The 15,782-nt window shown below is 55.3% G+C and overlaps 1 protein-coding gene across 2 annotated transcripts; it reads right to left on the reverse strand.

Moving 5' to 3' along the window:
• Nucleotides 1–194: 194 nt before the first annotated feature.
• On the reverse strand, nt 195–15,133 carry SLC25A44 (solute carrier family 25 member 44). Of its 2 annotated transcripts, none has more exons than XM_043568031.1 (4): nt 14,971–15,130; nt 10,015–10,652; nt 4,212–4,339; nt 195–2,614 (listed from the first exon to the last, which is right to left on the reverse strand). In XM_043568031.1, exons 2-4 carry the CDS (start codon nt 10,637–10,639, stop codon nt 2,423–2,425), a joined length of 945 nt encoding a protein of 314 aa, XP_043423966.1. In that variant the 5' UTR covers nt 10,640–10,652; nt 14,971–15,130; the 3' UTR covers nt 195–2,422. The 2 variants fall into 2 exon arrangements, with proteins under 2 accessions (XP_043423966.1, XP_043423967.1); XM_043568032.1 differs by lacking the exon at nt 195–2,614 and adding an exon at nt 3,528–3,941 and having other exon boundaries at nt 14,971–15,133.
• Between the last annotated feature and the right edge of the window lie 649 nt (nt 15,134–15,782).

The raw sequence follows: 15,782 nt of genomic DNA on the forward strand, positions 1-15,782 counted from the left end.
GGCCGGCCCGCCCCCCGGGGCCGGCTATTGGCCGGCCCCGGCCCCGAGCGCTCCCGATTGGAAGCGGCGGACGTCCGTCACCGAGCCGCGCTGGGCGCGCACACGCGGGAGCCCGAGGGCGGTGCGGAGCTGGGAAGGGGCGCGCCTCGCACCCGGATCCTGGCTGGGCGGGCCGCAGAGTCGCGAGGCGAGGCTGAGGGGCTCGACAAAAACTTTTAATTACAGTTCAGAGACCTTGTACAGTGCAACAGGGAGTGTCCGATCTTAATGTCCGTATCTTGGGCCCACTGCGCGCGCGTTCCCGCCCCTTCCACTTCGGGCTGCCGACCAGCCCGCCGGGGACCAGCGGGTGCGGCCGGCCGGCCACGGCCCCTAGGCTCTTCGATGGGAAGGTCGCGGCCGAGGTCCCTTCCACCAGATGCGCGTCCTTTCACAACGCGCGCGCGCGCATATGTCGGTGTGTATGAGACCGTGCGTGTGAATGTCAGTGTGTGTGTTGTGTGTTTGCGTGAGTGAAGGTCAGTTGTGCGTGTGTGTGCATGTCCGTGTGAGGGAGCGGGCGGGAGACCGGCGGGCAGATCCGAGGGCGGGAAGGGGGCAGGGGGGCAGGGCCGCCCGCAGACGGGCCACTGGGGAGAAGGTGGGGCGCTGAGCGGAGCCACAAGGGCCTCACTAGGATGGGCTCAAAGAGACGAGGGGTCCCCGGCCTCCATTATGTTGGTGGTTCTTGGGGATAAATGGGTGACTGCGGGGCAGGGAGGTCGAGGGTCGTCTGAGGACCCTTGGGGTGACCGTCTGTGGATAGAAACTGGGAGACTCCCGACAAAGGGAAAGAAGGACAAACAAAAGTGGAGAGAGGTGAAAGGGGCAATAACCCTGGGGGGTAAGAGACGGATGGGCGCTGGTGGCGGTGCACGTAGACACGGGGCCTCCGGGCTCTGACCTGGGCGACAGTGTAGGGCAGCCGTGAGAAGCGGCGAGGCTTCAGGGAGCTAGCACCTTTCAGAAGGGCACCAGGGCCTTTCCCAGGGGCGGGACCCAAAAGAGGTGTGCAGGGTCATCCCGCCAGCCGTCTCAAGTACAAGGGCAGGGTCTGCCCTGCCTTCTCCTCGCTTGGGGGCTGCACCTGTCTGCCCACGACACAGGTGCGGGGGAGGAGGACTCGCTGTCCGCCCCTGAAGAGCCTCAACAGAGTCTCGGCAGTATCGGGCTGGTAAACGCAGTGGTCCTGGTATCGGGGGACTTCCTGACCTGCTCCTTACTCTCCCCCAGGCACCCCTCGGGAGAGCCACGGCTGGGATGACTCTTCCCGTGGAGGAGGAGAAAACCACAACCAGTCCCACGTCTCAGAGATTCCCATCGGGACACCTCTGTTTCTGTGAGTCCCGGTGATGGGTACGGACACGCATGTCATGACCGCCCCAGGGCGGAGAACCTCCCCCGCCCGCCCTCTCCGGGTCAGCCTGGGGACATGCGCCGGGGCACAGGCACACGCACCCAACCTGTTCTCTCCACCTCGCTTTGCAGGGTAGTTCTCCCAGTCCAGCCCGGACGGCCTGATCTACTCAGGACTGGGCCCGCCCCCCTGCAGTCACCTGGCCGAGGCAGCCAACAGCTCGCATGTCCTGGGGCTGCTGGTTCTGAAGGAACGTGGGGTAGGTAACTGGGATGGAGGGAAAGCTACGTTTTCCACCTGAGGAAGGGGTGGGCTCTGACTGCAGGATTGGCGCTTCAGCAGGACTGACAGTACCTAGTTCACAGATGTTAAAAAAAAATACACACACAAAATAAAGTATCGACATTTGTCCCCAACCTAATAACTCTCCGAAGAGAGGACACGTGCTCTGGAGAACCAGAGGTTTTCGCTGCTCCTGCTCCCTGTGCAGAAGTACCTGGCACCTGGCCCCCAGTGGCAGGGAAAACAGAACAGTCGGGTGGCGGCTCAGTCCCAAAGCAAAAAGAAGCAAGCCTCCGAAATGAAGCAGGAGAGGGCTGACGACAGCTGCTGGGAATCCGGGCTGAGAGGCCGGGGGGAGGACCGGCAGTAGGAAACCAGCGCCCTGTACAGCCCTCGTCAGGGCCTCAGGGGCACAGATGGCGGGGGAGGCCAGGAGAAGGTTCCGCAGGGGACGGGGGAGTGGGATCGCTGGGGATGGGGGTTCCTTGGATCAGGACGGAGTACCGGGACTGAGCAGAGAGCCCAGTTTGGCAAGAAAATAAAGAATACCAGGGGCAGGGGGTCCAGGTGCGGAGCCTCTTCAGCAAGAGCAGTTCGGAGTCTCTGCCCTGTCCCAGACGGGCCACCTGGCCCCGGGCAGGGCCGTGAGTGTGGCGGGGGCACCTGGAGAGGGTGCTGTCCTCCCCACGCCACCCCCGCCCCAAAGTAGTGTGGGAAACAGCAGGGTTCTCGCCCTGCCACTGGTTACCAGTGTCTCGAGTCCACCAGCTCAGGCCGGAGGCTGAGTTTCTTGAGGCTCTCGTAGCCCACCACGATGACAATGCTGGAGGGCGTGGCTGAGATGATTCTGGCAGAGAGGCCCTTCATGAGGCCCCAAGGCCCCTCTTCTGCCATCAGCTGTCTGAAGGTCAGGATGATGGAGCTCTTGCCTTCAACCTGGAAACGCAACGTGGCGGAAGGCCACGGGCCACAGTCAGGGCCACTCGGCGCAGCCTTGGGCTACGGTGGAAAGAACTGGACTCAGGGCCCGGGGGCCGGACAGGGCGGCACAGTGGTTTATATGGGCTCTGGTGTCGGCCTGCCTGGGTTGAACTCTGCTCCCCAACTTGCTCACAGTGTAGCCTCAGGTAACGTACCTCAGTTTCCTCAGATGTAAAACAGTAACGAAGTAGACCGAACCCATGTGGTTGTTCTGGGCACCAGAACCGTAACTGTGAGCTGCTGTTCCTGTCATTAGGTAAGCTACTGAGCTAGGGCTCCTTGCCGTGGGGGCTCCTCTCTGGCCTCGGGGAGCCCAGGGACTGAAGGCCCTGCTGGTCTGTCATTTCCGTTCCCGTGTGCCAGTCCCTCTGAGCCCCCGAGGCTGGGCCCACCCCCGACCCCGTCGCCCCCACACACCCTGGGACCCATCTTCCCTGCTACACTGGAAATTGGGCTGAGGCAGAAATCTCCTCTCTTCCTTCCTAACAGTCCTGCCCCCTGCCCCGGCCCCCCACACTCTGCCACCCAGGTACACGTTTAGGCACCACCCCCCTCGGACCCTCAGCCAGCGCAGGACAGATGCACCGCTTGTTGTGCACCCCCGTACCGTGCGACATTCACAGGGTGACCTCTGGCTGAGAATATCGCCCACCCATCCCCACCCCGACCCTCCTCCACGCTCCCCTCTTCCTCTCCGGTACTCTCCTCTGACCACCTCTGCTCCCCTGCCCTCCCCTATCCACAGCCGCGTCAAGGGCTGTTCCAGCTCCGCTCTGGTCCTCACACGCGCTTGGTCTCCTCCAGCCTGGGAGCGCTCAGAACAAGGCTCAGGAGAGAATGAGAAGGGAACCCTGTGCACTTTGTGGTCTGCAAACCAATCAGATGTCAATTTATTCCTTTTCAAAAGCGGGGGTGGAAAGGGCATTCTTTCCTACAGACAAATACACCTAGATTTGCCAGCCATCTCCATCCCAACATCCTCGGATCAGGGAAGCCGACTTCCCCCCAACCTGTTGAGGTTCTTTTCTTTCCCTCTCCTCCTCACCACGGCCGTGACCCCACTCTCCTGCACAGCTGTCCTCCTCAGCTACCCACATCAGATGTTCAAACCCCCGTTCTCATACAGCAGAACCTGCCATTTGTATGTTACACATCCATTCAGATTCCATTTCCTCGGACTAGGTGCTGGGGAAGCATCTTTGAGCTGAGTGGAGACAGGGACTACGATCTCTGGACAGCACCGCCAAGGGCTCCGTCTCGGTAAAGAAAAGCATCGGCTGTGCTAACGGGATGAGAGGCAGGGAGGAGCCAGTGAGGCATGGCGGGGACAGGCGCGGGGGCGTGCAAGGGGGCACACATGGTGAGGGGAACGCTCTAGGCGTTCCAGAGTGCTCCGCTGCCTGCTGCACACGGTAAGTCGTGAGCACAAGGAAGGGGCCTGGCTGACCAGGACGAGGCTGGCTGGACTAGAAGGCCGTGACACAGAGAGGTCGGGGGAGCGCTGGGGAGCACAGGTGAGCCTTCTTACCGGGGGCAGGGAGGCCGGTCTTACCTGCACTCGGGTTCGGATGACGTCCATGGGATTGGTCAGGACGGAAGCGGTGGCCGCGGCCAGGGGCCCCGAGACGGCTTGAAAGACAATGTGCGGGCACTCCTTAGGACAGAGGTACGAGATCTGCTCTGGAAGCGAGGGAGAGACAACGGGAGAGACGTGAGGCGCCGTCCCGCCTGCCCTCACACTGCTTCTGCTCATTGGCCCAACGCGGACGGACCCTCTCCATCATCAGCCACCTTAGATCCTGTCACTCCCATCCTCTTTTCTTTGCTTCCTTCTGAACCAAGAAAAAACGAGGACCCTCAGGCCCCTTCCGGAAGCCATGTTGGGTACATTACCCGCTGTGAACAGAGGATTCCTCCGGAGAAGGGGTTTCAGAACCTCTCTGCCTGCCAACTCCCCTCCTCTGACGAACAGAAATCCTTCCTGACGTAACAACCTTACGCGTGTGCTCTACTCCTCCCGACTCCCAGGCCAGGCAAGCACACGCCACGGGTTTTCTCACACGGGCACCCCATCGCTGGTAGGAAACATTAAAGCTGGTCTCGCCCACTGTCTCTAAGGAAGGGAGCAGGGTGACCGTGGTGGGTGAGGAGTCTTTTCACCGCGTCCCTGTCTTTCTTTTCGAATTTTGAGCCGTGAGAAGATTTTTTTAAATCGTAGTTCGTTAGCATTCGGTATCGTGTTAGTTTCAGATGTGCAGTACAGTGATCCGACACGTCTATACGGCACTCCGTGCTCTCACAGTAAGTGGACTCCTCATCCCCTTCACCTGTTTCCCCCGCCCACCTCCCCTCTGGTGGCCAGCAGTGTGTTCTCTGTAGTCAAGAGTCTGTTTTTTGGTTTGTCTCTTCTTTTCTTTGTGTGTCCTGTTTCTTAAATTCCACTTATGAGTGAGATCAGATGCTATTTGTCTTTCTGTGACTGACCTATTTCACTTAGCATAATACAGTCTAGATCCAACCATGTTGTTGCAAGTCGCAAGTTTTTTTTTTTTATGGCTGAGTCACCTTCCACCGTATGTATACGCCCGTGTGAATGTTTTTAAAAATAAAAACAATCACAGCCTAAAGAGAAGGTCGTACCCTGCAGTGAGATGTTTTCTGCAGGCTCTATTAACAAAGAAGAACTCAGTTTCCAAAATGCTAATGAAGACAAGGGCATAGTGCCCAGATTCGCCCCCTCCCAGCATCACTGGGAAGCTGACTGCAGTTGAATTTTTTGCTTTAGCCTCCCTAGAAGCGAGAATCAGGAGTTCACTCATTGGTTCGACCAGAGTTGACTCAGTGACTGCCGTGCACCAGCCACCCTGGCTCTTGAGGATGGAATGGTGAATAAAAGAGTCTCAAATCCCTGCCCTTAGGAAATGGGAACACAGGCAATACATAAATAAAAGGCAAAATCGATAGCTATATCAGAAGGTGATGTGTGCTACCTAGAGATAAAAATGAAGCAGGGAAGGGAGACAGGGAATGCCAGGTGTTGGGAGTGAAGGGGTTGCCTTTTAAACAAGGTGGTCATGGAAGCTCTCTCCCAGGAGGTGAAGTCTGAGCAAAGGCCTGAGGAAGAGTGCACGGATCTGTGGAAAGAACTTTCCAAGCAGAGGCAACATCCAATGCAAAGGATAGGGGCAGCAAGGCCCGTATGAATGAGCGAGGGAAAGAACACTGCGCAAGGCCTGAGAGGTAAGTCATTAGGGCCTTGAAGCCACTGTGAGGCTCTGGCTTTCATTCTGAGGGAGGCTGGGTGTAGCGTGGGTCATCTCGAAGACTCCCTCTCCGTCCGCTCTCTACAGTCCAGTTCCCATAGTACCTTCGAGAGTTTTTCCCTCATGCCCCTAGTTTTCGTAATCTGTGGCCACCTAAATAAAGATGAGGGGCAGTGGGAGGGTGGGGGCTGGCACTGAGCATCTCTTGACGCATCGGCCTGGCGGGACTCCTGAAGCCACAACCCCCGGCCCCCTCCCTCCCCGGGGTCACACGACCCGAGACAGAGCGGCCTGCCGGCACCTCCTCAGCCGTGTCCCGGCTCTCCTGAGAAGGTGGCATCTGGACGGCCACTGCCAGCCTCCGTGGGCCTGTCGGCACTGGCCCCCAGGTCTGCCGGCCACAGCAGGATTCGGATTCCAATTGTAATCACACACACGTGCCCTTTCCCTGTGACTTAGGGACAGGATGAAAAACCAAAGCCAGGCAGTGGGGGAGAAAGCCCCATGTTTTTGCTCTGTTATTCACTCAGCAAGTGCTCACTGGGCGCCTGTTATCTGCAAAGCAGAAGATAAACCCAGGCTGACTTGGGTTAAGTCCCTCCTGGCTAAATGTCCGTGGACAGTAATATAAACGCATATTTATTTAATGCTACTGGATGCCACGCACTGTGGTGAGCACAGGACATACAACAGGGGAATGAACGGTGTCTTCATGGAACTCACAGCCTAATTGAGGAGCTGTGAGTGAGGGATAAAATGATCGCCAAGGGTGACAAGTGCTGTGAAGGAAACGAGCTGAAAAGAACAGAAAGAGCCCCCTTTCCAACTGGGTGAAGACGTCTGTGCAAAGGTGGCAATGTCAGCCGAGGCCTGGAGCACGAGAAGGGCAGGGGGCGGGGCGTTTCCAGGCTGAAAGAACATCATCTGCAAAAGCGGGGAGGTGAGGACAGAGCATGGTGTATTTCAGGAACCGAGAGAAAGACAGGACGGAGCAGAGCGAGGCAAGAGAGGCCGGCAGTGAGGCTGGCCCAGCAGACGGGCCAGATCGCGTGGACTTGCACGGACCAGGAGCACGTTCGGTTTCATTCTAAGGGCCCAGAAGGCAGCATGGGTAGATTTTAAGCGAAAGGGAACGACAAGAACCAATCTCCTCATTCAACAAATACTTACTAAGCACACGTGTCACAGAGCCTGGCACATAGTGCATATTCATAGACGGTAGTTTCCTCCCGCTTCCAAGAAACTTCCCAATTTTATCTCAATAAAACTAGGAAGGAATGCATTTTAAAAAAAAAGGAGGCTTGGGGCACTTGAGCGGCTCCATCAATTAAGTGTTTGACTCTTGGCTCGGGTCGTGATCTCATGGTTTGTGAGATCGAGCCCTGTGTCGGGCTCTGTGCTAACAAGTGCAGAGCCTGCTTGGGATTCTCTCTCTTCCCCTCACTCTCTCTCTACTCCTCTCCTGCTAGCTCATGCGCTCTCTCATGTGCATTCTCTCTCTCTCTTAAATAAACTTAAAAAAAAAAAAAAAAAGGAACCTTTCCACATAGTCAAAAAAATAATAACATCAGGCAAGCAATACAGGTGCCCCCCAAAAGATTCAAGCACTGCCCCAGGGGCTGTAAGGAGGGAAAGATCACCTGTTGAAGGTTAAGGGCTACGTAGGGAGATGTGACAGGGGCAGCAAGGAGCACTTCAGGGAAGTCATGATTTCAGCAGGGTAAGTGGGCCTGGAGGGCACCCAGGCAGAGGGGTGAGAAGAACAAAGCAGGGGTGAGGGAGACGGTGCACAGTGGAGGCAGTGTGGGTTATCTGGCTGCAGCAGACTGCACGAGGGGAGGCTTCGCTGTGAAGGGAGGCTGAACAGACAGGGTTGTACTCAGTGAGCAGTGGAGCCCCAGGGCATCACAACCAGGGATTAAATCGTGAATGTTAGGAGCATGTGATAGGTGGGAAGGGAGAGCAGCTAGAGGGCTGGTGCAGCACCCAGCAGAGTGAAAACTGAGGCACGGTTTCCAGGAAAGGCAGGAGGAATGGAGAGAGAGTAGGAAAGGCATTCTGGGGTCACCAGGACGAGACGTGGGGACAAGGAAGAGGGGATGGCAAGCACAGTCCCTAGGGCTTTGGTCTCAGTACTGTGGAGAATGATGAGGCCACTAAGGGAAGGAAGAGGGTCAGAAGGGAAAGCCAGCTTGGGATGAAAAACAGTTAACTATGTAACATTTCAGACGGAAATGCACGCATCCAAGTCAAGAGGGTCCGACAGTCAGAGTGTCTGTCCAGAACTCTGAAAGTTAGTCTGGGGACAGAAAGAGATTTTCGGACATGTTAGAAAAGTACAACTCAATTATAAATAAAATCAAGTGAGGAGAGAAGGGTGAAGACAGATGCTAGAGAAAATGCTCACGTTTCCTAGAGGTCTGTGGGGTTTTTTTGTTGTTGTTTTTAAGTATTGATTTATTTTGCGAGAGAGAGAGAGAGAGACAGAGAGAGAGAGAGAGGGAGAGAGAAAGAGAGACAGACAATCCCAGGCAGGCTCCATGTTCAGCACAGAGGCCAATGCGAGGCTCAATCTCACAACCACGAGATCATGACCTGAGCCAAAATCAAGAGTCAGACGCTTAACTGACTGAGCCACCTAGGTACCCAGAGTTGTTGTTTTTTCTTTTTTTTTTTTTTTTAACATTAAGATGACCAGGATCCAGTCCCAAAGAATCTGATGCAGACTCAGGGGTGAAATCCAGGTATGTGAACTTTACCAAATACTCTAGAAAGACTGTGTTAAACAGAAGAGAGAAACAGAACTAGCAATAAAGAAGAAGATGCAATCAGGAAAGTAGTGGCATAGGGACAGAATGATTTTTTTTAATGTTTTTTAAAAAATTTTTTAATACTTATTTATTTTATTTTATTTAAAAAAATTTTTTTAACGTTTATTTATTTTTGAGACAGAGAGAGACAGAGCATGAACAGGGGAGGGGCAGAGAGAGAGAGGGAGACACAGAATCTGAAACAGGCTCCAGGCTCTGAGCCATCAGCCCAGAGCCCGACGCGGGGCTCGAACTCACGGACTGTGAGATCATGACCTGAGCTGAAGTCGGACGCTTAACCGACCAAGCCACCCAGGCGCCCCAATGCTTATTTATTTTTGAGAGAGGTAGGGAGAGACAGAACGTGAGCAGGGGAAGGGCAGACACAGAATCCGAAGCATGCTCCAGGCTCTGAGCTGTTGGTACAGAGCCTGACATAGGGCTCGAAGCCACGAACCGTGACATCATGACCTGAGCCGAAGTCGGACACCCAACCGACTGAGCCACCCAGGCGCCCCAGGACAGAATGATTATAGGTGAGGAAGTCATTACGAAATCTGGTTAGAAAGGTCCCAAATGGGTTGGATAGAATGTCCATTGCCAGCAGCAGGGATCAGGGAGGTTACAAGCACAGACTGTCCTCAGGGGAGTTTGGTGGCCCCCTAAAGCTGTGGATGTCGAGGGTGGCAGGCACACGCAGGTCCTGCTCTGGGCAGTGTGGTCTGACCTTTCAGAAGGAAATCTGGTATTATGTTTATTGAGGGCCTCAAAAATGTCACCTTTGGGCCCAGTAATCCGTTCGGGGAAATACTCAAAAAGAAGTAAAATGTCTTATGAACAAAACTACATCACAGGAGTGGAAAGGTTCAAGGTCCTACACCATCTTGAACTTAACAATGCTGAGGAAAGGCATGCAAGTCAAATGCTCATCTGAAACCTGAAATTTCACGTTCAGATCCCAAGTATCCCACGAGTTTTGTGCTTCCTCGTCTTCCACTTCTCTGCCAATATTCCACTAACCCTTGTTGACTCGGATGCGCCCAGAATGTACTTTATGTCCTACAGTCATCGACTTTACTTGTGTGATTCCCCCACGATGATGTAAGCTCCCGGAAGGACGAACCAGGTATTATGATCCGTGAACCCTCTTGGAGTCAAATGTTTGCTGGATGAACAGCCCACTCTCCCATTAAATCCTCCACCGCAGCAAGCGCAAAACCACAGCAGCTCAGCCCCGTCAGCAGGCCCACCCTCTGCGCCGACTCTCCTGGGCCCCACTTACCTGCATAGAAGTGATAGAAGGGCCACCAGACGGCGCTATTTGGGATGTAGGTAAGCAGTGAAGCCACGTAGCCTCGGTAGAAGCCTCGAAGCCCATCAGCCCGCAAGATCTGTCTGATGATGTCCTTGGTCTGGCCGAAGGCAACCACCCCTCGTCCCTCCGGGCTCCCTCGCACTTGGAAGCGGCCCATTCTCTCGCCCTTGCGCTGCATCATCAGGTGCTGGGACACCACATCGATGGGCACCGTGATGCTCTGGGCCACCAGGGAGGCCGAGCCACCGGCCACCAGCGATTTGACCGTGTTGCTCTGGCTGTAGTCGGCGACAAACTTCCGGGTGAGCTCATACGTGGTGACATAGCACTGGCCAGAGATGAGGGTGAACGTGTTGACCAGGAACCCCCGGTAGAGGCCAGTCACGCCATCTGCTCGCAGGATCTTGATGAAGGCGTCAAAAGTCCCGTGGTAGAGGCTCTTGCCTTTCTGAACCTGCAGCCGGGTGCGGATGAGGGTAAAGGGGTAGACGCTGACACGGATCATCATCGTCATTGCCACACCAAACACGTAGAACTTCTTCTTGTCCAGGTGTTCCCACTCGATGATCTGGATGTTGCGTTTGTCCTCCATGGTGCCCGAAGACCTGGAGATGTGAGCGGGTGGGTGGATGTGGGAAAGGAGGCAGGAACCTCGCACTCGGCCCTCCTGGCCGGGCTCTGACCACCCTCCCCCCCAGTTTCATCTCCTGGGGTACTCACGTCCCCAAAGCTTAGATTCCACCCAGTCTAGCTTGGCCAACTCTCGCCTGAGTCTTCCTTCACGGATCAGGGTGCTGCCCCTTCTCTCTCCTTTATCAGCCCTATGCTCACGTCAGTGACTCCCTAGGCTCCGTGCCCGCCGAGGCTCCCTGCCCTGGGCTCATCAAACGGCCCATTCCGGTCTCTGCCTCTGCCTGGGCCCGGTGTCATGGTCCGTTCTCCTCCTTCTCTGCCCACCCAGGCAGAGCTCAGGATGCTGAGGACAAACCACCTGGCCAGATGCAAGGCCTTCAAGTGGGCTAAGGGGACGTCACTAAGTCACACAGCAGGTTCCCAGTGATGAAGGGAAGTGCTCCATTTCAGATGAGGAGGCAAGGCCTTGACCCTTCACCCTCAGCAGGGTGCCTCTTTTGTCACCATTACTAGCTGCCTCGCCTTAATCTCTGGTCCCCAACACCCCCCCCCATCCTGACCCCACACGCACTACCCTTACATGGCTTCCAGTCCACATTAGAAGAAAGTGTGGCACCCCCCCACCTCTCCCCTCCCTCCGATGAAAGGAGTTAGAAAGTTAAGAACAAGCCAAAGGTCGGAGTCCTCTTTGGTTATTAGATAACTCACTCTAGAGAAAGAAAAAAACCAGCAGAGAGCTAAGTAGTTTCCCTGAAGAGCCTTGAGAACGACACAGTAGAGAACGTGTCTGCCCCTTTCACCCCCAAGCATATAAATAAAACCTCCGTCCTGTATAATCAGGGGACATTTCAAAGTGACACGGAAGATACAGATTCTGCCTTCAAGAAACTCACAGTCTATTCGAGATGACACGGTATCCCTCCGGGAATGAATGTAAGATACAGAAAGAAACCAGGGCAAATCACTGCACACGTGGCTCTCATGTCAAGTGTATCCTTCGCCTGAGTTTCCAAATAAAATAATACTAATAATTGTATAAAATTAGGAGCCTCCAACTCAAGAACTGTCAACTAAGAGGTCACGATATATTGGACATATTCTTCGTGTCAACGCGATGTGTTCCTGCGTAAGAAACCGGACGTTTTCAGCCAGAGGGGAAACTGGGAAGTGAAACTGGCAGTGAACTGTCAGGCTGCCCAGGCTTTGAGAGAAATCCCTACAGGCTGGGAACGGAGGTGGCCACCTCAAAGGGACAAGTCTAGAAGCTGAAGTGCTCCCGCGGCCAGTGCCTTGGCAAACCTCATGTCAAGTGTCTAAACCAATCCTAAACCACCTTCTGCAACCCAAGGTCCCAGCCTAAGGAGCCTCCCGCCTTCCCACGGAAGTCAGCGGAGAAGCAGGGTTGGCTCTCTGGAAGGCACCGAGCTGGACGGTGTGAATGGTGTCACCTTCGCTATGTGCAGGCTACCTGCGGAGCAAGCTGGCCACGCATGGGCTGCTGAACAAGTGAGAAGATCCCCTGGAGGACAGAGGTATTTGAATGGAGGCCGAGCAGGTAGACAATGAAACAAGAGGACGATGGCTTAGGACAATGAGGCTGCCAGAATGGAGAGTCTCGGCTGGGGGAAATGAGTGAAAGGAACACCACTGTGTCACCTGCTGGGGACAAAAGTGGCCCTTCCTCCCCAGCCTCAGACTGGGACACCCACCAAATCCAGCAGGGCAGTCTTCTCCTTTGAGGCCTTCAGGAGAAGGTGGTCACCGTCTGCCCTGCCCAGAGTGTGATCCAGGGTCCCGTGGTCATGTTTCCCAAATCACTGAGCAATGAGGAGAGAGAGAGAGAGAGAGAGAGACTCTAGGATTTACCGAGTACCTATCACCTCATATAATCCGTACAACCTAGCCTGTGCGCAGTTAGACACTCCGGCTAAATGAGAAGACAGAGCATCAGATAAGTTAAAAGGAACAGGTCCAAGGTCACCCAGCTGGTCAGCAGTGAGGGCAGTGATGAGCCAAGATCTTCTACCTACACTACCACGCCTTCTACCCCATGGGAACTGAGGCTCCAGCACAAATCACACTGCTCAGTCTAAAGCCAAGTCACCCCTACCTGTGGGAGGCAGGATTAATGCCCTCATGACTACCAGTCACCCAAGGGTTCAGCATCAGCTCCTGGCCCCGCAGATGACCAGGGCTTTCTCTCAGCTTTGCTCCGGAGAAACCAAGATCCGCCCATGCTTTCCCAGTGTGCCGGTGGAGAGAGCTGAGTGGCCGGTGGGCACATGGTTGTCACAGGACAGACACGGCTGGGCTCAAGCAGGAGGGCCTCCTGCCGGGCTTGTGCAAGCCGTGTGCTAAGCCGGGCAGGAAGGAGGAGCAGCAAAGGATTCTGTTCCAGGACCTGGTTTTGTGGGCACCTTCTCAACTCGTCAGGCTGAACCACAAAGTACCAGTATCCCCCGCGGAGAAACCCGAAGGCAGGACCCGTGCCCCTTTTCTGCTTTCCTCCGTCTCTTACACGAGCCAGTTGATTTTAAATTCCCAAAAGGAAGGCGGACTCTCCCCTCCGAGGCCAAAGCAGATAACTCCTACCATCGCCGTGGTGACAGGAGGAGCCACTAAGGGTCATGCCTCAGAGGAATAAGCCTCCAAGTTGAAGGGGAGGGGGCACTGCACCCCCTCCCTCTACCCCTTCCAAAGGTGGGGCTGTTCCGCAAAGGTGGGATCTCAACCTGCTCTTTGTTACATAACTTCCAAACCTCCCGCTGAAATATCAAAACCAGTTCTTGTTCTACCCCCTGGAAAATCCTCTTTACGGACTCCTGTACGCCTTCCAGCCTTCCCCTCTCCCAACTCAATCAGCCCCGGTTCTCTATGGCCCTTTCCTAGGCTATTTGTGCACACAGCTCCAATTCTGAATTTCCTCCCACCTTTCCACCCTGCTCAGATGACCCAGAGCATCCTGAAATCATCACATGAGATGTCAGAGGCAGAGCCACCAGCGCAAAGGGACAAACTGGTGGTCTCGGTACACCTCCCTTCCTTCCACTTCCGCTCTTCCTGAACCAGAAACATCACGCCGGACTATTCACTAGGCTCCGACAGAAGATTCTGGTTAGAGACAAGGCAGTGTCACGGAAGGCCAGGTCACGAGGTGGAAAGGACACTAGTACTCAGGAGATCCAGGTCTGAGTTCTACTTCCGTTACTTACTGGTAGGGTTGGAACCAAGTCGCTTCATCGAAACTCGGTTTCCTCATCGGCGAGAGGGGGCTAGTGAAGCCTGCCACGGCTATATAAAAGTGTGGTGCAACTCATGTGAGGTAATAAGTGTGAAAGCCTTTTGTAACAGCAAAGCGTTTCTATCATTGCAGAAAGCCCAGTTAGACAATGCTGCACAGACCACAGCATGGACATTACCTGGGAGCTTGTTAGAAATACAGAGTATCAGGATGCATGCTTAGACCTTTTGAGTAAGAGCCGACGTTTTAACAAGTTCTCTGGGTGACCAGTGTGTGTCAGCGTTTGGACAACAGTGCTTTACATATAAAGGGCCGTCAGTATTACAACAACGATAAAAACGACTCTACGGGTCCAGGACCATGATGGCTCCATCCTGACTCGTCACCAGAACTGGGCCCAATGACGACTAGCGGACGCATTCAGATCTTTTCCGCCAACCACCCCACCGAAGCAAAAATCCCGGACAACACACCCGTGCGGTTGGGTCTCGGATTCTCAGCTGGAAACAGGATCTTTGCTCCCCCCTTCTGTTCGTCTGCTCTCCCTCTGCATGCGCATCGGATTCTGCTTCCCGGGAGCGACCCGCGACGTGAACGCGAATATATATACATGCTGGCCCACGTGTCGTAATGAATATGCCTGTCCCTAGGGGAGGTCCCTGGCGTTGCCTCCGACCCCTCCTTTGAGGGAATCTCCTCCCTCGATCGCCGTGAGTTCCCACCCAGCCCTCCTTTGGTCTTCCACCCACGTGACCGCTCATCCTAGACACCACATGACACCCCTTTATGCAGCCTCTGTCCTGCTCCCCGCACAGCCACCCTCGGCTGGGTCTTCAGACGTGGCCCCCGCCACGCCTCTCGCCCCGCTTCTGTCGCTGGCGGCGAGCCTCACGCCCCTCCGACTGGAAGAGAGGCTTCGCTGGAGTCGCCCTGCACCTCCAGAGCTGCGTGGCGGGCTCCCGTGGACCTGCAGGCAGCCCTGCCTCCCTGACAGGTCCAGGTCCTCGGAGACCTTAGTCGCCAGGCACCCCACGCCGGTGCTTTCTTACCTTCTCCGATCACGGCGGTTCCGCCGCGTCCGAGGCGAACTCCAAGCCCGGACCTCTAGGCCACAGCTCCCACTCTAGCCTCCATGCCCGGCGACCGCCGGCCTCCGCTCGCATCTTCCCCCATCTCGACCCGGCTCCTGGTACTGCCGGAACCGGAAATTGGGACACTGTCATTCCCGCCCCCTGGCGGGGATGCCCTGTGAGGCAACTCCACCAATGGAGTACTGAGCCTTGAGCCTCTGCCCCCGCCCCCGAAGAGTGGATGGGCGGGTCCTGTGGCCATATTGATTTCGGGCAGAAGCCACGCCTCCGCTGGCTTCGTTCTGCCCTCAGCTCTACGGCGCGTGCGTGTCCTTTCTCCTTCGCCGAAACCGAGTCGCCGGGCGCTTCTGGGAGATACTGATGAAAGTGGGTCACCTTGTGTTTTGGGTCTGTTGGATATCTTAAATTCAATGTAATCTGTAATTTTTGCGTAACTTTTTCATCTGTAAACCCAAAATAGTAGAGGCCAGTGTGCAGGAGGAAGGACTCAAATGGGTTAGAATAACCCGGCTTTTTTTTAATTGTTTTTTTTAACGTTTATTTATTTTTGAGACAGAGAGAGACAGAGCATGAACGGGGGAGGGTCAGAGAGAGGGAGACACAGAATCTGAAACAGGCTCCAGGCTCTGAGCTGTCAGCACAGAGCCTGACGCGGGGCTCGAACTCACGGACCGCGGGATCATGACCTGAGCCGAAGTCGGCCGCTTAACCGACTGAGCCACCCAGGCGCCCCTAGAATAACCCGTTTTGAGGTTTGAGGACTCAAAACA

This window comes from Prionailurus bengalensis, chromosome E4 (assembly GCF_016509475.1).
Source record: "Prionailurus bengalensis isolate Pbe53 chromosome E4, Fcat_Pben_1.1_paternal_pri, whole genome shotgun sequence".
NCBI classification, from domain to species: Eukaryota; Metazoa; Chordata; class Mammalia; order Carnivora; family Felidae; genus Prionailurus; species Prionailurus bengalensis.